Raw genomic sequence first — 23453 nt, 5'->3', positions numbered from 1 at the left:
GCTTTCCCTAGTAGACTGTCTGAGTTGCTGTGGTTCTTTTAGGGGTGTTAAGGAAATTGTATAGAATGTGGGGTCCCATTGTTGTCGGAGCTCGCAGAATTTAGCCCAAGTCCTTTGACATTCCATGGGCATGTACAAGGGGTGGATCTGGCAGTCGATGTGGGCACTGCAACAGTAATGCCAAAATTGCTCCTTTTTTAGGAAGGGGAGGCGCCAATGAGGTTGGAGACTAACGTCGACATCGGTCAGGGAAACTGGAGCATCGGGGGGGAGGTGGTAACCTCCTTATGTGCACTTTGGATGGGCTCATTACTGGGGGATCTCCTCATACAAATATTGTTATATATGCTGCTGATATAGTCCTTATATCCTCTTCGACGGAGGGGCTGCAGAGAAATTTGGAGGGATTAGAGGTGTTTCGTAGAGAGAGAGATCTAACGGTCAACCTTGGGAAAACTAAGGTTATGATCTTCAACACCTCATGGGTAGTGACTCACCGACTTAGTTTCACCTATCATGGTGAGCCACTGGAGATAGTGCAGTCATACACATATGTGGGAGCGAGCACGACTCACACGAGGGTGTAGTGCTTTAGCTAGACTAGAGCGACAGTGTTTCCAGGTGCACTTCCAGGATCCACCGACAAAGGGCTGGCTTTTCGACACACTAGTGCAACCAACTGTCATGTATGCGTCACCATTGTGGGGGTGCGATCTTTCGAGGATAGACTGGAGGAGCTTCGAGCAGCTACAAGTGATGATGGGATCCAAGATGATCCTATGTAAGCCCTCAGTTCCACATGAGATAGTACAGGCAGAGTTCGCCACATGACACCTCTCCATGTTGATGCCATCTTTCAGACAATGACTTTCATCCACAGAGTCTGGGACTTACCCCACTAGAGACTTCCGAGGTTGGCGCTAGAGTCATCCATATGACTCACAGAGAGCGGGGAAGACACATGGTATGCATGCATATCTACATGGCTTGCCAGGCACGGTATCCAGATGGACAGGCTTCCCCCCTTTCAGTACAGCATAAATGCACCTCCCGAGTCGATCCTCCCGAGTCGATCCTGCAAGACGAGATCAACCGCCTCATACAGTTAGACCTCCTCCAGCTTCACACATCTCGGACTTGGGGGGAGGAATAGGAGCTCCCCACCAAGACCCAGTTCTATCGCGACCACTTCTTGAGAGTATCAGAGCAGGGATTCATCATCAGACCCCAGTATCTCGAGGATAGAGGAGTCTCCCATGCATTGGGGATAGCCATTGGTCAGATGCGGGTCTCGTCCTGTCAGTTGAGGATCAAGGCAGGGAGAGCAACGGGTATACCCAGAGAGCAACGAGTCTGCACACTATGTACACTAGGGGCGGTTGAGACAAAGGAGCATTTTCTTTGTGTTTGCCCAGCCTACTACGAGATTCGGGGACACTACCACTATCTCTACCTAGAGGGGAGTGGCGTCGGTCTTTTGTCACGACTGATCCATTTCCATGACCAGGTCTATATCGGGCTTTATCTAATGGAGGTACAGTGACATAGGGAGACACTTCTGTGACAGATCTGAGAGTAGCAGGGGATGGTCAAACCACTACAGGACTTAGAGGGTGACCGGGCACAGCGACACATCATAGACTTCTGTACATTTGAGTCAGCCCTCAGACACAATGGAGTGGAGGAGGAGTTAGCCGATATGAGAGCAGTCTGGATGAGCAGTCGACATAGTACCACCAAGAGAGGGGCATAGAGGCCACATGTGTGACAGAGAGCCCCTAGAGTACACTCTATTGAGGTTCGACCTATCACAGCTTTTCTCAGGGGGGATCGACAGAGAGGGGGGATCACTCTAGACATAGCCCAGAGAGTCCAGAGAGCGAGGAGACCACGTCCCCCACTGCAACAGGAGACAGCTCAACAGACATAGACACGCGACGACGTCTGTGTAGCCCACCAGAGAGCCATCATTGTAACAGGCTTCGATTTCATCGCAGCGCCTAGATAGATTGATTAATATGTCCCACTATGCAGCTTAGTTGACTTTTTCTATGGTTATGATTTTGTTACCATAGATTAGTATTGAGCAAGGGTCCTAGCATATCCTTTGCTTCAGCCTGACATTTTTATAGAATGGAATATGGACTTGAAATCTCAATGTAAACATCCAAAGCTAGAAGAAAAGACTAAGGATAATGATAATCAACTTGCATAAAGTACTTTCCTAGAGTTTCATAAAAAACACTTTAAATAAAAGTCCATTTTTAAATTTAAAGTCCATATCTAAACCACTGCTACATTAAAGAAAGTTCATATTTCTTTAGGAATTAATATTTGTCAAGACATTGTGATAAGAGTGAGCTTCATGTACAACAAATCTCCAACATGTACATATCTCGAGGGTGTGAGTGTGACAAAAGATTGATTTTAGATATTCTCATTGTTTTTCAAAAAATCCCAAGAAAAACCTTTGTATTTCCAATTTGATATTGAGCTATGCTTGGGATGACCCAAAGCGCCTCAAGCAAATCCCTTTCATTTGTACAATCCCACACACAAGGGCAAAGGCAATGACATGCACTACACAAAGGCAAAAGTACCTGCAACAAAAATATAAGTATCTACATGAAAATCAGTTATGATATGTTGATGAAAACAAGACAAACAAAGAAACAAATTGTGATGTCTTATAAAATTTATCTATAGTTACAATAATTTTAAAATTTATGCTATATTACTTGGGCAAAGCTTCACATACCAAAGAGGTGCCAAATTTGTTGAAACGTCAAGAAAGGGATAAGGCCATCTACAATCAAAGCAAACACAATTTATTATATCATACTAAATCCATTAGAAGCCATCAATAAATATCACATGTAATTTGTCTTATCAATATCCTTTTACAAACGCCTTACAAATGTATGATCCCTAAAAAGGAAATGTGTAAACACTTATTATCATTTTTTAGCTTTACATTTATCATTCTTACTTAAATTTTTGTTATACATGAAACTCTATATTGTCAATTGCTACAATACAATGAGGAGCAAGAGGTAGTCATATATTTATTTGAAAAAGACTAAAGAGCTATTTGACCCTCTCTTGCTATTTGTAAGGGTTGGTCAAGCTAGTCCATTCACATGAATTGAAATGTGTATAGAGGAAAAGAATTATGCCAACCTCCACAACAAATCTTTGAAGAAGGGAATTGCATGTGAGAGTGTGTGCATGCACTAGTGCATGTGTGTGTGTGTGTGAGTGTGCGCGCTATTTTCTCATATCATTCCCCCCATTCTGGTATGTGCTTACAATGAACAAAAACATGAAGCATTGACTATATGACTACCATTACTCTTGAGACAATGTGGTGATTTAAAAGACCCTTCAACTTTCACATCTCCTAGTCTAGTACCTTCAAGAAGCCCGAAATTTCTAAAGGACTTGAAAACATACAAACTTGCCAACACAATCGCCATGCAGGCGATCTAGAGAAACAATTCAAATTCACCCCTTATAGAGAAGCACAAGTGCCTCATCACCTATTCCCAACCACTAACCAAGGCAATAGGACTAATAGAAGTTCGGCATGCTATTTTGATGAAGAAAATGGCGATCCTAACTTTGAATTTATTGTTGATTATCATTTCTTTGTCAATATTTACTCTTGTGTGAAAGTGTGAACTAGTCATACTGAGAGACCAGCTTTAAAGTGGTAAACATAGGGCCAATTTTCACGATGCCTAGTGCAACTGTTAGAGCTACACATCTCCTACTCAATTAACCTTTACAATATAATTACACAACCAAATGCCAACATGTGTGGACAATTTTCCAGCTTAGAACTAACTACCAATGTTAAGAGGTTGGTGTATTTTAATGAGATGAAAGGATCCAATAGAAAAGATGGCACGATTCTTTAACGATATAACTAAGGTTACTTAATTCTAGCATGCTGATATAATAATCTATCTTGCACAAAATTGTGCAAAGACTCCTCAATATCATGGTAACCTATATCTTAAGGTGCACATAAGAGCTAAGCCATATCCTTCAAGTGGCAAGGTAATGTTCCTAGTCACCCCGAATGAATAGTTGTTTGAAGAGGCATCTCATCAGCCTAGCAAAGGAAAGAAAAGTCTACAGGAGAGATGCTTTCCCAGAGTACAATGCAATTCGTTCATTGAACTAGTCTCACTAACTTGGAGGACAATGTCCTAGAATTGGATGTGTGGTAAGTGGAAGAATACAAAGGAGGCATTAGTGATGACACTACACTACAGATCACAAACAAAATATTTGCTTTCTATCTACATGAAAGCTAGTGACCTAGGGTAATTATGAGATGTTATCCTTACAATGGAATGCCAACCCACAATGTGCAAAGGCAATTTAGAGAAGCTTTGAATGAAGATGCATTTTATTTCTAAGCTAAACTCCAATATAAATACCTCACTTGTATCATGTAAAGGTTATCATATTCACACAATTTACCTTCATAACTACAAGCCATGGTAAGTAAAGTCATATACAGTCATTTACTTCTTTTTTTATTTAAATAGAATAACCTCCTTATACATATAAAATACAATGTATATATATCTACACACATGTTGTTGGAGATATCATAGTGAAAGAGTGTGTTGGTATGTAGTACTAGGTGATCTAGTACTAGTCTATGTGTGTGAGACTTGTGTGAGTGCCACGTGTCATCATGGGACTTATCCCATATGCACTAGGTGCTAGTGTGTGTCAGTGAGTGAGTAGCCTATATAAGGCTTGTATTTCACTTGTCTTGATACACTAGATGAATGAATGAAAGCCTTCTTCATGTCTTCATTTGAGCATTATTTTCTCACACCCTAACTCTCTCTCTCTCTCTCTCTCTCTCTCTCTCTCTCTCTCTCTCTCTCCCCCTTCACCATGTTTCCAACATGGCATTAGAGCCACCTTCCATAGCTGCCATGTCACCCTGATTCGATACCCTTGCCCTAACCGTAATTCTGCTTCAGCCCTCCTTCTTGCAGCCTGCAACCGCCTCAGCCCTACTCCATTTTTGCCTTGTTTTACATCCTCCATAGCTACTCCACCTCCATTTTCTATCCTTGCAACCAACCGCCTTCATTCAAGCCCTCTTGGAGCTGTAGCTAGGCCTTTGGCTCCCTCCTTGCTTGCTGTTGGCACTTCCTGCAATAGGCGCTTGCACGTGTGACTCCCCAAGGATGTTTTGGAACTCTCCATCGCCAAAATCAAGGTTTCTGAGCTGCTACTGCATAGCCACCTTCAACACAACATTTTCGGAGGTTTTCAATGCCAAGAACAAGCTTTTATTATTGCTGCTATGTAGTTTGCCACCTGACAGCACTCTCTGAAGCATTTCGAGTCATTTGAGGGCATTTTCGAGAAGTCTCTTGGCTTCCAGCACATCTACTACAACTGATTTTCAAACTAGTGTCTTGCTACACATTTCAAAGCTATTCTAGGGAGACGTCTTGCACATTGGTGACCAGCCTTTGCACTTTAGGGTGCCCTAGTGAGCCAGTTTGCAGATTTCGAACCTGCTACAGCACTTCATGGAGTTCTCTCGACCACAAGAGCTCCTTTCATGGCTACTATCCACTCTCACAAAGCTATTTCCAATCATGACCTCTTTGTCTTCAAGTTCTATCCTCGTGGAGAAGTTTAAGGGGGAAGGTTTTCCCACATGGCAAACCAAAATGCAGCTTCTCCTTATATGTGAAGGAGTTTGGGATGTTGTTGAGGATTACCAGGTTGTGTTACTTGATCAAGAACACCAAAAGTTTCTCTGTGGAAAAAAAAAAACACCACCAAAAGATTTGGAAGCAGTAGAATGCTAAGGCCACTGCCCTATTTCAATCTCTTATTCAACAACTCTCAAGTTTGAAGAGTGTCCCTGATGATGAAGAGAAGATGGTCATCCTTATGAAGACTATGCATGGCATTTCTCGCTTTGAGAACACTCTTGAGACCCTTCGTCTTGCCACTACCATGTTTGATGATATGGTGACCCTCCTCATAGAGAAGGATTGTCGCAATAAGGAAGCTGCTCTTACCTCTCCTATTGATCATGCATTTTCTTCCACAGCAAACGGAAGACCAACAAGAACATTACTTGTAGGTTTGGCAAGAGGAAGGGACACATTGAAGCCCATTACTTCAAGAAGAAAGCATAGGAACAAGAGAAGCATCATGCCAATGTTCTGGCTGAAGACGAAGCTGAACTTGAAGAGCCCCCGAAGGAGATACATGCAACTACAGTAGAGGTTCATGGCCTCTCTCTTGACGACGAGGATCCATTTGACCAAGGTTGGGCTTTCTAGGCCCCTATGCTATGTGTTTGTGTTGAGTTAAATAAAGGTTCTCAGCCTTGAGTTGTCCCTCTAAATTGAATGTATTTGGAGTCAATAAGAGGTACTTTGCCCTAGGTTGTCCCCCAAAAATGAATGTTTTACTTTTGTTGATGGTATTGACCACCCACTTCAGAGTAAGAGGGGATGATGAGTGTTGGTTTGCCCTTACCAATCGCAAGCTGACTGAGAAGTCACTCACACGGGAGGTGTTGGATAGTTGGACTTACTCTTTGCAGTATTGCGGTGGAGGGGGGATTGGTCTACTCTTGTGTGTTGGGTCTCACACTCTTTGCTCTGAAGGGGGGTGTGGGAGAAATATTAGTCAAAGAGTGTGTTGGTGTGTAGTAATAGGTGATCTAGTACTAGTCTATGTGTGAGAGTCTTGCATGAGTGCCACACATCATCATGGGACTTATCCCATATGCACTAGGTGCTAGTGTGTGAGTGAGTAGCCTAAATAAGGCTTGTAATTCACTTGTCTTGATACACTTGATGAATGAATGAAAGCCTTCTTCATGTCTTCATTTGAGCATTATTTCCTCACACCCTAACTCTCTCTCTCTCTCTCTCTCTCTCTCTCTTCACCATGTTTCTAACACATGTGTATGTATGTATATATGTCTCTTTGCATGTATATGTATGCACCCATGTGCACACGTGCGTGCGCGTGCACACACACATGCATGTGTGCACGCACACATGTGCACAAATACATATGAATTTGAGCACATACACAAGTGCACGTGGGTGTACACACACATGCGCACTCAACACACACACGTGTGTGCATGCATGCATGCATACATGTGCACATGGGTGTACACACAACACACACACTCACACACACACACACACACACAGTGTGTGTGTGCGCGCGCATGCATGCATGCATGTATATGTGTATGTATGCATGTATATGTAGATGCCCACGTGCACGTGTGTGTGTGATGACACGTGTGCACATGTGTGTGTGCATACATACATACATATATGCCTACATACTATTAGAGATGGTGTAAACTGGTGTTAATTGCATCATACCAAAAAGACATAGGGTCAAACCCTAACCCTAATCCCAAGGGGTCTATGTACATATCATGTCCATGCTTAATACAACATAGTGTACAGTTAGTTATCTTGTGCAAACCCCCACCCTCTCCCCCCCCCTCCCGATCCTTCATGATTGCCCCTTATGCAATATCAATTGCGAGAGAGTGCAAAACCTTACACTTCCTCCCTAGCTTTGTCCAAGAATAAACCCTCCTGCTGACGGCATCTTCATCACTCATTTTGCTCTTCTTGCAGAGCTCCTTCCTGTCTCTACTTTGCTTCAAAAAGCTCAAGATTCTGCTTCCTAGAGCTTAAGTTATCCTCTTTTGAGTATCTAGCTCTTTACTTTTATACATACATACATACATACATACATACATATACATGTATGTGTGTGTGTGCACACACATGCACGTCCGCACACACACACACACACATAAGAAGTGTATGTGTATGTCGTATGCACGTGCGTGCATGTGTAAATATGTGGCTGGATAATAACCAAGTTAAGACCCCTTTCATGGAGCTGTAAGGCTATAACCAAATCCATAAGATGGGTAAAGGAGCTAACAATGGGCATGGAGAAGGCACTTTCTAGGCCTTGTAGCAAGTGTTGATCCGGTTGCCCAGCAAGGTAGTCACGGACCCAGTCAACTGGCCTAAGTCAACTATGTTATTTTGAGTTATCTATCTGCTGCACTTAATGGGTTGGCCTTAGCAAAGCACCATCTGTTGATAGTTAATCTCTAATAGATACAAGAATCTGTTTAGTCTTTCACTGAGGAAGGAATCAAAAGAGAGTACAAGATCTTTGCACATTGACTAGCTGGCAGAGAAAAAACAAGCTACATTTTTTATTTTCTATTTTTTGCCAAAAACCTTTTCATTGAACTTTGAAAAGGAATACAACTAGCTATCCAACAAGGCATTGTGCAGAGTGTTAAGAGTTTGGCATCTCATGGTGAGAGAGGGTTGTATTATGGATGTGCTTGCCCGAAGAGCATAGGTTATGTGAAGGCTTGGTTGGTATACGCCAGCTTGATCCATGGTAAGGCCATGGTTGGGGCCCTAGTTGGACACCTAACCAGGTCGGGTCAACCAACCTACTTGGTCGGGTCAGCCGACCTGTTGGTCCGATCAGGACTAGCCTGCCAGTCCGTCCAATGGCCACCTTGCTGGCTCACCAGCCTAGTTGAGGGGCCTATAAAGGTCTTCCCCCTTGAATTCTGGCTTTGGGGTTTCTCCTCGAGCATTTTCTTTCTCTCATCCAGCCTTTGGCTACCTAGAATATACATTTGCTATTGCCTAGAACATACCTGTATCTTGTGTTTATTTGTCTCTCTCTCTAACACATGCTTCCGCACGTGCGTAACTCTCACATGGTATCATTCGCCATCAATGCATCATTGATGAGGGACCAAGAGATGGCTGCGGTAAGGCAATTGGAAGGGCGTTTGAGGCAACAGGAGCAGCCTGCCAAAGGTGAACTGAAGCCTGCCCAAGAAGATTTGAGGGCGAATCGACGGGCTAATCAGAGTTTACATGGGCATGGTAGCAGGTAGTTTGAGGCAGGAGGTTTGGAGCAGTTTGCCCTAGGCGTGGACAATACGGCAGCACAAGAAGCTGTTCGGAGCAGTCTACCTAAGGCATGGAGTGCCGTGGACAAGCATTGGGGTCGGCGTCTGTTGGAGAAGGCAGCAAGTTAGCCTCTTCTTTTTTCCACACCCCCATCCAATCTTTTCTTCTTTTCTTCTTTGCCCCAGGGGCTACGCGTATTAGGTCCAAGCAAAGATGCGTGTACAATTTGGAATAGTTTCATGGGACCCCATGTAAAAGTAAGGAGGACAAACTCGATGGCATGAACTATGCCCAGTGGAAGTTGAATATGAAGATATGGTTTATTCACAAGGGCTTATCAGGGGCCAGGCCTATGAACACATCCCAAGAGTTCTATCTATTGGGATGCTGCCCGAGAGGATGCCTTCCAAGAGAAGCTTAAATACTGAACAATGCATACAAAATATGGTCTAAATTGGAGGATCTCTACTCAAGGGATTCAGGGATGTGAGATATCACTTTGCAAGGACAACGACCAATCTCGCATTCCCCATAGGGAGTACCATGCAGCCATTCTTGATGCAGACTAAGGTCCTCCACGATCAACTGCAGGCTATGCCTGCTTCCCTCATCTCTCAAGTTGGCAGCACTCATCCTAACTGAGCTTCTGCCATAGTGCGACATGGTCTCTCGAGCTTTGAGGTGCCAGGTCACAACAAGTCAGCTGGAGTTTGATGACTTATGCTCCCTTCTCCTTCAGCACGAATCAGTTCTCGTCTCAGTCCACGGATCACGGCCAGAAAGGGCATGTGGGTGAGACACTATCAGTTGAAAGTCTGGCAGGTAAAACTAGGTTGTGGAGCTATGGACCAAAAATGTATGAATGGTCGTAGAGACTATGAACACGTGTGTTCCGGAGTTCATTGTTCGAGGTTCCTGTACGTGACGTGTTCACTCAAGGATATAGGCCATATTGTGTTCCACAGATCATTATACCCCATAGGAAATCACAACTGAGGATATCTCACTTGCTGTTCAAGGTGGCATTATTGTTGGAGGCTCCATGCTATTTGGTGCTCTTTCCAAGGCTATCCAATAGGTGCGCTGCTGGAGGGTCCATGGTTGCATCTTCATCAGCTTGCTTCTTCAGATCTTTATGCTCACCATGAGCTGTAAAGAGGGTATTAGAGTTTGGCATCTCATAGTGAGGCTGTATTGTGGGTGTACCCGTGTAGAGAGGATAGGTTATGTGGAGACCTAGTTAGGTTGGCTGGTATAGGCCAGCTTGATCCATGGTCAGGGCATGGTTGGGGCCCTAGTTGGCATTTAACCTGCCTGGTTCAACCAACCTATTGGTCGATTTAGGGATGACCTGCTGGCTGGGGGGGCTATAGAAGGCTCCCCCCTTCTCCACTCAAGTAGTCTCACATTGGGGTTTCTCCTAGAGCATTCTCTCTCTCTCTCTCTCTCTCTCTCTCTCTCTCTGCCAGCCCCTTGGCTGTGGTTGTATCCCTGGAATATCCAGTTGCTATGGCCTATACTTTGTGTCTATTTCTTCTTTCTCTCACACATGCGTCCACACGTTTACAACTCACACACAGCTGCTCACGAGGTTTTCTATTCACGAACCCATAAGCAGCTGCAAGTAGCCGATTTGGGCAGGCATACAGCCAACGGATGCTTCTAGCCATGATGCAAGCAATGGATACTTCTATCCATGATATGATAGAAATGCTTGCAGGCCAATTCGTATGACATTTATGACCCTAGAAAATCTGTGGGGATGCTCAAGGTCTTGCTTCCGAATAGAGTGCAAGAAGTAGATAATGTCAAGCCGGATGCCTATCAGATGGCTGCAGGCCCAAGCTGGCTGGCCCGCCCACAGGGCAAAGAGGCTGACCTTTTATTGAAGCTTCTGAAAATGGACTATTACAAAGGCATACATGCATACTTGTTTCTGTGTTGCTGCAAAAGATGCGCTGACTCACAAGATGGATGCCTTTTTTGAACTACCATCTTGTAGGGTTATTCATTAACAATGTGCTCAATCACAAAATGTTGGTTTAGAGTCACTACTTCCTTTGTGTTTTGTGACAATTTACTGACTGGGTGGTAGGACTAAGGCCACAAAGTTGTGTCCATCAATATAAGAAAAAGTTTCACTTACATTGTGTCACCTTTGCATGGTCCAAGCTTCTAAATTTATTATAGGCTGCCTTTCATTTTCTCTCTAGTAAGAGGGAAAAGAAACAGAGGATACATGTGCAGGGATAAAAGCCTTTTAATCTTTATAGTATTGAGTCGGGACAAACATGTGTGCAAGTGCATGCACACATGCACAATGATATTGCCACACTTTTTGAGCCACAATGAGTACTTGACTGTGAACACCTACATATGTGCATGACTCTGTGTGAGCGCACATGTGCCTTTTTCGGGGGATTGTGTATGTGTGTGCCCACATGAGAGAGAGAGAGAGAGAGAGAGAGAGAGTTACTGTTCTTCCCCTAATGCGTGAATGATCCATGCGAAGAATATGAATGCTGATGTCCACATGACAAAGTATGCGCTTCTGTACCAAGGATACGTCTGCATCCACACCCGACAGAAGATTTCAGTGATTTGCTTTGAGCCAAGAGGCTTCGAATATATATATATATATATATATAATGGGCAACGTTTGTACTTACCATGTTGTTCAAAGCAAGTTCAGCAAGTAGGAAGACCAGGTTCATTGCATGCATACTTATTTCTATCTGCAAAATAGTAGTCGAAATTAGTTATGTGCCAGATTATTGTCTGTCCTCAGTAAATACTTCAAATGGCATGTCGCCATGATACAATGAACTAAAATCCATGCAAGGAGGTTGGATCTTGGTAAATTCATGAAGGGACAAGTTGCAACTGAGTTGCAGAAGGAAAGCTTCATGACTTTTTGGTGATCTGAGCGATAGCATAAAATAGCAGCTCCTTGGTTACAAATAAACAAAATTATGTCCATGGTTACTACCCAAACAAATTTGTTAAGGCATTTCCTTTCAGTGTAGATACTACTACAACAGAAATTATAGGAGTTCTCAATATGGATGATCTAAGCATTAGAGATATTTCCCTTCTTTTCAAGTTTCACCATATTTTAATAATGTATTCACAATCTCTTAATTTGCAATATTGGATCTAATTCTTGTCTCCTTTATATCCTTTTCCAAATTCTAGCCAAGTTGTTGACTGATAATGTCCCACAACTTTTGTGCCCGTAGTACCGTAATAAATTTTCCCAAGAATGAACTTCTTGGGCTTATTTCTCTTTATTAAAGCTGTTTGGAGACACCTAAAGCTACTGTGGTGAAGGGATGCAAATTAGAATGATCTATTGCTCCCTTTACAGTGTATTCCATGCAAAGCGACACATCTCAAATGTAATTATTATTCTCGTAAAGGGTCCTACATAGGGTGAATGATAAAAATCAAGCGACATACAAGAAACTACGACTAAAGCATTCCCAAAATGGTGGTCAACAACCAATTGAACCTATGGGAATGCTTCACTTCAGTATACTACACAATCAGTCTCATCGTACTAGCCATAGAAGAGAATGCTTATTTGAGCGACTGTGGTTCAAAAAGACCAAAGTCTTGCATGATTGAGAAATCGAGATGATGACGATGGGGACTCAAGACACTAGTAAGGCATCCCTTGCTTGAGCACTAAACCCAAGCAAGCCCTAAAAAGCTTTCCAATGCTGGAGACCTAAAAATGTTAAGGGTTCAAGAGGGTTACCCAACCAGCACAAGACAACATATCCTCATAGCAATAGATTATGCCACAAAGTGAACAGAGGTTAAAGGGGTAATGACATGGTGGGAAAAGGGTTTTCATGGGAAATACAAATTTCCCACGTTGAATGTCATAACGATTAATAGAAACGTGTATTTTTCAGCCCTTAAATGCATCACGAACTCTTTTTCCCACAAAACCATTGAGCTCAAGTCCTCCTTGGTTTTGTTGGCAGAGAATTTTCCATTTCCCACAAAAGTACCACAATGTCATAAGGAAAAGACTCGATCAGCTCACTTGACAAAATGGAAAAAAACAAAACAAGTTTTTTTAATTAATATATCGAGCCAGAGTGTGATTTAGAAAGCCCACCACATTATGCCCAAGCTCTTGCAAAAGGGAATGCTTGTACTTCTATACAATCCGAGATTGCGATCAAAGAAACCAGAATCTAAAGCTCCATTGCAATGGACCTTTTCGAGTGATGGAGATCTTCACCAACGGTACCTTGCGATTGAAGACTCTAAGAGAACATAAATGATTGAGTTGGTCAATGGCAACAAAGTCAAACCTACCAAGATGACACTTGTCACATCACCACTTGAGGTACAGAGCACATCGATGGATTCAACAATGGTTCTCTCAAAGCCATTGCATTTCTACAAGGATTCGACTATGAGCAATGAGTGAGATGGTGGGTGAATGTCTTTGAGACATGTGGCAAGGCCACAAGAGATAGACCAATGGAATGGTGCCATGTGGCAATCATCCCCTTCATCCATGATGCTTTCCACATCATGTGGCCCCTCAAAAATCTATCCATGACATAACATCATGGATATCCTAACCTAGGACCTAAGTTCTACCTACCACTCTTTTTTACCTTTAATTTATTCTAATTCAAAATCACCCCAAAGGGTAATTTAGTAAACTAAGGGCCTATTCCCATCACCAGTTAGGGAGCACTAGTTAATGCTCTTAACGTAGTGTCCACATTAGTGTGCATTCCCATTAGCATTTTTAGAATGTAGTTAAGTTAAATCTTCTAACTGCTTGCTAAAAATGTTTGCAAAACTAACCCCTTTAAAATAGGTACTTTAAGGACTTTTAAGAAGAGAAAGAAGTTGGAATGTGAAAATTTTAATGGTTAACTTAAGGGTGAGCAGTGGGAATGATACTTAAAGCAAGATTCTTGTTAAGAAAATTTCATAGTCAAGATCAACTCGGAGCTATACAACATGGATACTCATTTGAAAGGTCTTGAAAAGAAGAATGCATTGTGACCTTAACTTTAAAGAACTGACCTTGGATGGATGAGATAAACCATTTTGTATAAAAAGTACCCCAAAAGTTTTATTTAAGACCACTTAGTGCATACCATAGTGGGTCACCAATGGGAATGTAATTTCCATTTTGAGGTTAACTTTAACTTAACAAAACTAGTTATGTTAAACTCACTAACATAACCTAACTGCTAAGCCCATAGTTCATCACATTTTCCAACACTCCCCCTTGATGAATTGGATTGGTGTTCACGCCCATCAGGTTGAAATTTTTCTCTTGCTTAATTCTAGCAAGAGGTATGGTTAGGATATCAGCCATGCCATCTTCTATCGAATCATAGAAAAGTTCAATTTCATTGCTTAGCATGTTTCATGTATAAAGTGATGTTGCAACTCAATGTGCTTTGCTTGAGCATGAAATACGGGAGCCAAAGGTGTGAACAATCTTCTCTTATTCCATAAGTTCATCTCCTATCATGTATAAAGTGATGTTGCAACTCAATGTGCTTTGTTCGATCACGAAATACAGGAGCCAACGTTATGAACAATCTTGTTGCATGCCATGAGGAAATCTTGTTCCTATCATGCACAAGTTATTGTTATATACATAGATGCCAATTCTCGGATAAGTGGACTTAATCCAACAAGGTTAGGGAACCTTGGGATTAAGGAAAGCAGGCTAACATGGGACTAGATGACAACACTAGCAAGGACCAGTTGGTTATATTTAGCTAGGACGCTTTCCCTAAAGCGGGATGCTCTTCTAAGAGTGGCCAAGGCTATTGTGTTGGTATTCAATGTGCACAATACACTAGATGGTCTGGTATGGATCTTGAGCTTAGACTCATGTCTTCTACATGGCGGATCACAAAATACTATGTCAATGGTTCCTTGGGATGGGTTCTAGTGGTATAGGACGCCAGAGTTATGGGTGTCAGCTTTTGGGAATCTGATTTCTAGCCCACGTGGTTGGGGGTGTTTGGGAGGTGAGTCATCTGTTGTGATCTTTATTATGTTTTGCTGATTGTTTTTGGACTATGTCTAGGGTTAAATCTTAGTGGTATGCATCAGTTGGTGTCGAGCAACCCTCAACATAGCGAATCGATGCAAGGTATACAGTCAAATGGTGCCAGGTATGTGTTATGAAAATGGTGTGATGCATTTCTGCAAATTGCTTAAGTGTCATGAAGTAGTCTTTATTGCAATTGATGAAGCATAAGAGAAGGTCGGGACAATCTATAAAAAAATATTCTTCAAACCATGGTGCCTCATGGGAGCCCTTGTGCTTGAATTTATCCACATACAAGGTTTGCCAATTGCTTGTCCTTTTCTTGAACCGATGAAGCAAGATCTGCTTGCACTCAACCACCTCTGTTTCATCAACAGTCTCAAGCTGCACCACATCTAGTGCCGGACCCATATATGGCTTGAGCCACCTTCCTTGTAACCCACATTATGCTGATGCTTGTTGGCTTGCGTTTGGTAGGCTTCCTATGCTTTGCAATGCGGTCTTTCACTAACTCCATGACTAATAACACTTTATGATGGAATTGGCCTCGTATACCTCTTCAATTGTCTGGGTGAGAAGGGACTTGAATTTCTTGCCGAAAGCTACATAGGGAGTTCTACCCACACCGGGGGGAATGGGTATCATTTAGGATCCCTTGAACTAGTGGTAAATACTGCTCCCAACACGACCGAGTAACGGCAACATAGCACTTCAGAGTGTCGAAAGAAAGCTGGTTGTAGACTTCTAATTGGCCATCTAACTTGCAGATGGAAACTGCTAGAGAAGCTAAGCTTTGTACCAAAGTTGTCAAGTAAGGCTCTCCAAAACTGACTGGTGAATTTGAAATCCCTATTAGAGACAATGATACATGGCATGCCACACATCCGATACCACACATGTTCGTAAATCTAGATTTGATGGTACCCACTCTTCATATCAATCTTTGAGAACATCTTGGCCTTATTCAGGCACTCCAAAATGTAGTTGATCCTCGGCATGGGAAACCTGACTTTTACTATTAGCTTATTCAGCGTGGCTAATCCACACACATCCGGGTCGGACTGCGTAAGGAGAATTACAAGGATGTATGAAGCCACTGCACAACAACTTCTCTAACTGCTATGACTTCTTTGATTTCTACCCTAGGCTAAATGTGTGCTTGACCCCTCTAACTACTGATCAAGCTCCTCCTCCATTGTCTTGCGGATGGTAACAGTGCTTGCTATGGGGTGATGATCCAGGAATCATCTCAATACGGTGGTCCTGTGGCCAACTCAGAGGTAGGGAAGAAGGAAGACTCGATGTGAGGATCATGCCCTGGTACTGCTGAAGCAAAGTCTCCTACTGAGGGATCCTTTCTGGGGTGGCTATCGTGGTTGAGTTGATGTAAACCATGACACTTCACCTCCTCGATGGATCTCTCGAGCCATTTGAACTGCTGAAATCAAGGGGCGAGCAAGAGTATCCTTAAGCCAAGCAATAAACTTACCTCCATGGCCTGGAATTTTTGAGGTCCAAATCGTGGTTCTGATAGTCAAGTTGAAATTCAAATTAGTGCCACAATCGTGCTCCCAAGATGATATCTGCTGCCTGAATAGGTGAGACCTTGTGTTATAGGGTATTTGCACAGCTTGACATCTTCAGAGTGGCTATTGAAGCCTCCGCGTTGCTCTCTAACTGTTGGTATCCCATGAAAGTGCCATTCAAGGCAATGCTATCCGTCGGGGTGAGAATCACCTTGGCTCGTTGTGCGGTTTTGTTGGAGATGATGTCCTCTGAACTCCCTGAATCTACAAGGATGAGGACCTTTTGGCCGCTGATAGTGGTAGAAATGAAGCGTAGTGGGAAACTTATGAGGTTCCCCCTTCTAGTGATCTTCCATCTCCTCTATAACCACTGAGGTTGTCTTTGCCGAAGTCAAAGCTGTAGATGGACCATTTGATGTGGCTCACTCTACTTTGAGCTTCTTGAAGTGCTAACAATCTTGTTTCTTGTGGCCCTGCACAAGACAATGGAAGCGCCGGTTCTCTTTGGCATAGGTCGCTCGGGTTGCTGCATCCAAGTAACCACCATAACCATTGCTATCCTTCGTCATCTAGTTCTTCTTCTGTTGCCCATTGCCGAACTTCTTCCCAGCGTCTCCTGACGGGGAGTCCTAGGACTTCTTACTATTGACCTACTTGGATCCTTGACCCTTGTGCATGAGCTTGAAATTCTGAGCAAGCTTGTATGCTATCTCATAATCCCGTGGCTTGAAACTACGAACATTCCACTGGATGTCTGTATGCAGCCCATGGAGAAACTTGCTCCGCTTTTGGCTTTCCTCTAGTTGTAACTGTATGGACACCTGAGTAACATTATTGGCATAATGATTCACCGTCTCTGTGTCCCCCTGGCGTAGCTCAAAAAACTCACTTTTCAGCTTGTCTAGGTATTGGTCTAATATCTTTAACAAACTCCATCTACCCATAATGAGGTGTCTTCTCATCTCAATCATAGTGGTCCTTTTGCCACTTATGCCACCAGGGAAAAGTAAATGGCCTAGGGTTGCTCCACTACTATTGAAGCACAAGAAGGATAGAAGTTGGAGAATGTGCATGAATTATAAAAAGTTAAACAAAGTAACATTGATATTCCCTTCCTAAAGCAAAGTACTTGATTGATAGGCTATAGGAGCTGCCTATTTTACAAAGGTTGACATTTGTACTGGTTAAATATAGCTAAGGAAGACGTCTATAAGATGGGATTCTCGACTAGGTATGGGCTATATGAGTCTTAGTACTGCCTTTTGCTCCTATAACCTTCCAACAGATATGAATGATATCTCGTGAATATCTGGGAAAATTTGTAGTGGTATTCTTAGACGATATTATGGTATATATCCATTCTCTTGACGATCATGTCGAGCATCTCCTCATTGTGTTAAGGTGTGAGAAGCTATATGCAAAGGAGTCTAATGGTAAATTCTTTCATAAATAACTCTTGTACCTTGGACATAAGATTTCCTTAGAGGGCATGAGCATTGACCATGAGAATATCAGTCAGTAAGGAAATTTCATGCATTTCTAGGGTTTGTTGTCTTTCTTAGGAAGTCAATGAGGGATTATTCAAAGCTAACCCATCCTTTGATGAACCTCCTTTAGGGTGTCAACTTCGTTGTAATAAGTCCTATCTCCTTGAATGACAAACTTGAAAGGCTTTCTAAACTCTTAGGTTTAAGGTGAAAGAATCACTTATATTGGCTTTAGGGGATCTCGGCAAACCATTCATGGTTGAGTTTATGCCAATGATTTTGCAATAGGCACAACCTCATTCTAGGAGGACCGACTTGTAGCATTTGAGACTGCTAAGCTAGATGACACTCAAGCTTGTTGCCCTACTCAGGAGAAGGAATTATATGTGGTCATTTACACATTAAAGACTTGGAGACATTATCTATATGGAGCAAAGTTGTTGTATAGATGGACCATGACTCTATCAAATACATATATGATAGGCCTTAATTTAGGGGAAGGAAGGCATGGTGGGCTGATCTGATGCAAGGCTTTGATATGGAGATTAGATATCGGAAGGGTAGCTTGAACAAGATATCCGATGCTTTGAGTTGCATTGGTGAGGTAGATGCCGTGCGTCTTATCGAGATAGCAAGTCAGGCAAGGAGCTCCACACAAATAGACCAAGACTCAGGGGTCATACCATCTGTTTAGGTGGAAGGTGGTCAGTTTTACATTTGGAATGGCTGGTTTTTCCGAAATGAAAAGGTTTGCGTTCCTAGTGACGTAGAGGTTAGGAGGAAGATCTTATGTGAATGTCATGACGCTCCAACCGCACGTCATTCAGGAATTCAATGAACCTATGATTTAGCAAAATGAACCATTTACTGCACGAAGATGAAGGCCAAGGTTATAGACTATGTGGTAAAACACCCGTAGGATAAGATGGAACGCCTTAGGGCTAGAGGATTGTTGCATCCTTTAGACATCCCTGGAAGTAAATGCGAGAGTATTTCCATGGACTTGATTGTGGAGTTACCACAAACCCATGATGCTATTTGGGATATGGTGAATAGATTGCGAAAGATGGCTAGATTTTTACCTCCAAAAGCAACCATAAGGGCCACAGAATTAGCACATTAGTTTGTTGAGCAGTTGTTCACGCGCTATGAGTTGCCTTGTGATATAGTCAGTGACAGAGATCCCAATTTCTCTGGGCACTTTTGGCAAGAAGTGTTTAAGAAATTAGGAACCACTTTGAGTAGAGTTCTGCTGATCATCTTGAGTGTGACTAGCAAACAAAAAAGGTGAATCAAGTCTTGGAAGATATGCTTTGAGCATAAATCTCCAACAAGCCATTTGATTGGGAGGAGTACATCCCAATGGTGGAATTTGCTTACAATGGTGCAAAGCATATTTATGTGTGGATATTGATCGAGGTCTCTTGTGAGAGTTGGATCGAAGGGTATTCATGTAGATGCAGCTAAATACTTCTTGTAGGACATGCAAGAGATGTTAGTGGCTGCACAAGAATCTATTAGGAGTGCTTAGGATGCATCGACCCTATATCTCCAATAGGCCATCTAATTGGGAGAAGTGCATCCCAATGGTGGAATTTGCCTATACTGGTGCTAAGCATATGGCTACTATTTTCAATCCTCGGATAAGAGCTGAGGCTCTTGTGACGAGTGGATTGAAGGGTAAGAAGGTAGATGCAGCTAAAGATCTCTTGCAAGACATGCATGAGAAACTATCATAAGTGCTTAAGGGTAGAGCATGATTTTATGCTAAAATACGGTGTTCGCCAGAGAGCATTTCTGAGGGCCTGCATGTATATGTGCAAATACCAAAGGATTCAAAGACGTTACGAATGGGGTTGGTAGAAACTTATCCCCCAGGTGCTATGGACCCATCTTAATCTTGAAAAAGATTAATGACGTTGCATATAAACTAGAATTGCCTCCACGTGTAAAAGTCTATCATATCAGTAGGCTAAAAGAGGCACTGGGAGCTGGATAGAGTCTTGTTTTCTGGAAGTTGAGCATTTGACCTATGTTTCACATGAATCTGAAAGAGTTATCGATTCCAGGGAAAGGAAACTTAGGAATAACTTATTCCAAAGTTCAAAGTTAAGTGGAAGGATAGGTCTGAGGAGAACTCAAGTTGGGAGTCATTGCTAGCAAGAACTTTCCCAATTTCGTCTAAGAATAAAGGAAAGCATTTATGTACCTAGCACATTCCCATGGTATGCCAAGCGAGCTGAAATGCCCAAAAATGTCAAGGCTTCCTACATTCCCACCCATTGCTCCGCAATCTTATTAGGTGCTAGAATTCAACATTGGAATGCTTAGTTGGAGACTGGTTTTTTCTCTAGCTGAGCAGGCATTTCAGAGATTGTTGCCATCTGCCAATCCCAACTTCTTTTCTCTGAATTTGTCAGCTTCATGTGCAGGTTGTCAGCCTTGGGAGCAGGCAAAATGAGTACACAACCGTGGGAACCTTCGCCATGATTGGCTGCCAAGCATAGCTGGTCACGGGAATGCGCTCTTATGATAAGTTTGTGCATACTTAAATGGTTGTGAATGAAACTGGCCTCTAATCACTCAGAGGGCAGTGGAACTAAACCTTTAATCACTTCAGCACTTATTTACAGCTCACAAAGCATATATCACAACCATTAACCATTGCATGATCACCATTTGGCATTTACCCATTTGTTCACAAACAAAACCACTGAAAAAGGGATGGAGGCTAGAATGCCCCTGCTCAACAGACATAGACAAGTGCACCCGATTGGCCCCAAACACCGTGGCGCCCCTTTCGGTATTTCTTTATATTTCACAGTGAAATGATTACAAGTTGCATCTGGGAGACCTTCCCTGCAACTGAGCACGCAGCCCCAATTCACTAAGCCTTCGCAAGGCTTTCAAGCATAGAACACCATCACATAAGTGCACTTAACCCATAGGCTCAACCCAAAGGCATTCTCTTTTCCGAGTGCAATTCCATTGGCTGTCCAGATGCAATCACACAGCACCCCAGCTGCACTCTCTTTGAGTGGTTTCCAGATGGCATTCACAAAGCTTTTCAAAGCTCCAAAATAAAATCAGCAAAGTACCCAACCAAAGAATGACTCATGTAGCACTGCCTGGGCACCTGTGAGCCAAGAAAGAGGCGGCACACGATGCCAACCAATAGCTTATGGCAAAAAGAAATTACAGTAGCAAAATCACAACTCACCAAGCCCTGAAAACTCGAACCAAGTCCTCAATCGCCAAAAGGACATAGTAGCCAATGGCCAATTGCATTCTCAGCCAAAGAGGAGTGCAAAGGCATGAAGAAAGAGCATTTACAAGAGCCGACCAGCAAGAATTCCATTGAAAAATGCGAAAAGAAACACTTCTGTCGCGAAGAAGTGGGAGTTCTTGGGCTCAAAAGAAGCGTGCTTTTAGAGAGGAATGCATTGAGAAGGTTTTGGAGAAGTTTCATCGCCAGAAAGTCCTCCAAAACTGAGAAAAACCAGTCAACCAGCGCGTCGAACCACTCGAAATTCAACCGAAAACTGTAGCTTTGCAAGAGGAGAGGCCTAGGAGGCGGTAGAAGAAAAAAGGTCCATAAAAAGCCACTTTTGCAAATTCGACCAGCAAAAGAAGTGCTCAGCTCTGCCCGTTCTACCAAACGCACGGAGGGAAAAGCATATCACTACGAAGGGGAGGCAGAGGGGAAGCCATCAGGCCAAACGGAAGTCGAGGAATCCAAACGGGTGAGGAGTTATGAAGAAAAATGGAATTCAGCTGGAGGAGGCTGAAAAACCAGTCCAAAATCTCAACAAAGGGAGAAGATGAGAGAGACAACCACACATGTGAAGTTTAGAAGGCTCAGGAAGGTCCAGGAATGGCAAAGGAGCATGTAGAAGGCACTAGAGCCACCTGGAACTCTAGGGGGGCCACTGAAGGTACATGGCCCTCTAGGGGGCCCATTAAAAATGCCACATCATCATTTCCCAACAACCACTCTTTTAATTCCTTGGAATGCCTTTGGGCCTAGGGATTAATTACGCTTATGTGCTAGGCACCATGCCGTGTTTAATTACACATTATTAAGCCCACGCTTGGACTTTTAAAACCAAAGTTGTTACGGTCTTGTAGTACATTAAAGTACCTAGAATTTCACGCCCCCATGACACTTACAGTGACATAAGTCATCTGGTGCCAAGAAAGACAAAACCAATTGCAAAATTGCAACACCACCACCTGATCTGCTAGATGGCCGAGCTAGAGAAACCAACCAAAGCAATAATAGTGGACTATCTACTCTCTTTGTTAAAGCTCTCTGATGGAAAGCCCACAGACGTATTGCCGGTTTGTTAGAAACCCAAGGGAAATGAAGACCCGTGTACTAAACACAGAAGATATTGCAGCTCATTATGGCATTTCTCATCCTGATGTTGTTCATGTTAATGAACAACACAAGGATGGCTGGATAGACCTCAAGAGGTTGATGCCACATCCCCTAGCCCCCTGTTGAATGATGACGAGGAAGAAGCGACTAATGTGCCAAGTGAAAGCCGAGTCCTAGTTTCCTACCAGCTTTGTCGGTAAGTCGGAGTCCAGTGACACCGAGTAGGCTTGATTCCACTATCAAAATACCAGGATTGGTACACGATAGTGCCTAAATGGACACCTAAGAGGCATCCATAGGAAAAGAAGGCCCAATACTCCCACAAAAGAAGAGAGTCGACCTTTGAGTGGCAAGCAACCAAAACAAAATTACTAGGTAAGGGAATTTTTTTGCAGAGAGCACAAACTCCGGACACTACTTGAGAGGAGCAGACTGCTGAAAGGGCAGAGATGATGAGTGCCTGCCTATGCAAAGACTTGGCATATAAGGATGATGTACTTTAAAAGTAGACCTGTCGAGTCTCTTTCGAATTTCTATAATCCAAGAAAGACGCTGATAAGGAGCATAATACTGAGAAAGCAGACCTGGAAAGCAGCTTAGCCACATGCGTGGGATCAAGAGTACGAGCACCGTTTTCCTAGCTGACCTGTGATGTCATGACCCATGACATGTGCCTTTCCTGATTGTTGGATGGACATTCCCAAAGACTTTTGTACTCTGTTATCATTACAATCTCTTTTTGCTCTTTAGCTCACTCATGATTTAGATTCCTAGGATTTCTTACGATGGTATTAGTGTTAGAATATCACTGTCCCCACCTGTGAGCCCCCGATTTGAGGGGACAAGGGGGCAAGAGATAATAGGGGGATGAAGAGGGATGCAGGGCAGGATTGTGGCCTGCCAACCCAAAATCCCTGCTCGAGGGCCTATTTAAAAGGGCGCCCCTACAGGTTGGCCATGCAGGCATGGGGCCGATCCCCTGCTGGTCGGTTTTTGTGAACCCTGGACAGGGCC

The 23453-nt window shown here is 43.0% G+C and overlaps 1 protein-coding gene across 2 annotated transcripts in view; it reads right to left on the bottom strand.

The window, feature by feature from the left end:
• Nucleotides 1-2281: 2281 nt before the first annotated feature.
• The window catches only part of LOC147894404 (uncharacterized), a 36052-nt gene continuing 14880 nt past the window's right edge, over nt 2282-23453 (bottom strand). For both annotated transcript variants that reach the window (XM_087385046.1, XM_087385047.1), the window contains 4 exons: nt 11666-11731; nt 11473-11564; nt 2759-2806; nt 2282-2600 (listed from right to left, as the gene is read on the bottom strand). In XM_087385046.1, coding sequence (XP_087241172.1) covers nt 2495-2600; nt 2759-2806; nt 11473-11564; nt 11666-11731 — 312 coding nt within the window. In that variant the 3' untranslated portion in view covers nt 2282-2494. The remainder of the gene's footprint in view (nt 2601-2758; nt 2807-11472; nt 11565-11665; nt 11732-23453) is intronic.

Source organism: Dipteris shenzhenensis, chromosome 14, assembly GCF_047967505.1.
Source record: "Dipteris shenzhenensis isolate YYH24624 ecotype China chromosome 14, Dip_SZ_1.0, whole genome shotgun sequence".
In the NCBI taxonomy this organism is placed as follows: Eukaryota; Viridiplantae; Streptophyta; class Polypodiopsida; order Gleicheniales; family Dipteridaceae; genus Dipteris; species Dipteris shenzhenensis.
Note: the sequence above shows the minus strand (reverse complement) of the source record. Positions and strands in the feature narration are given on the sequence as shown.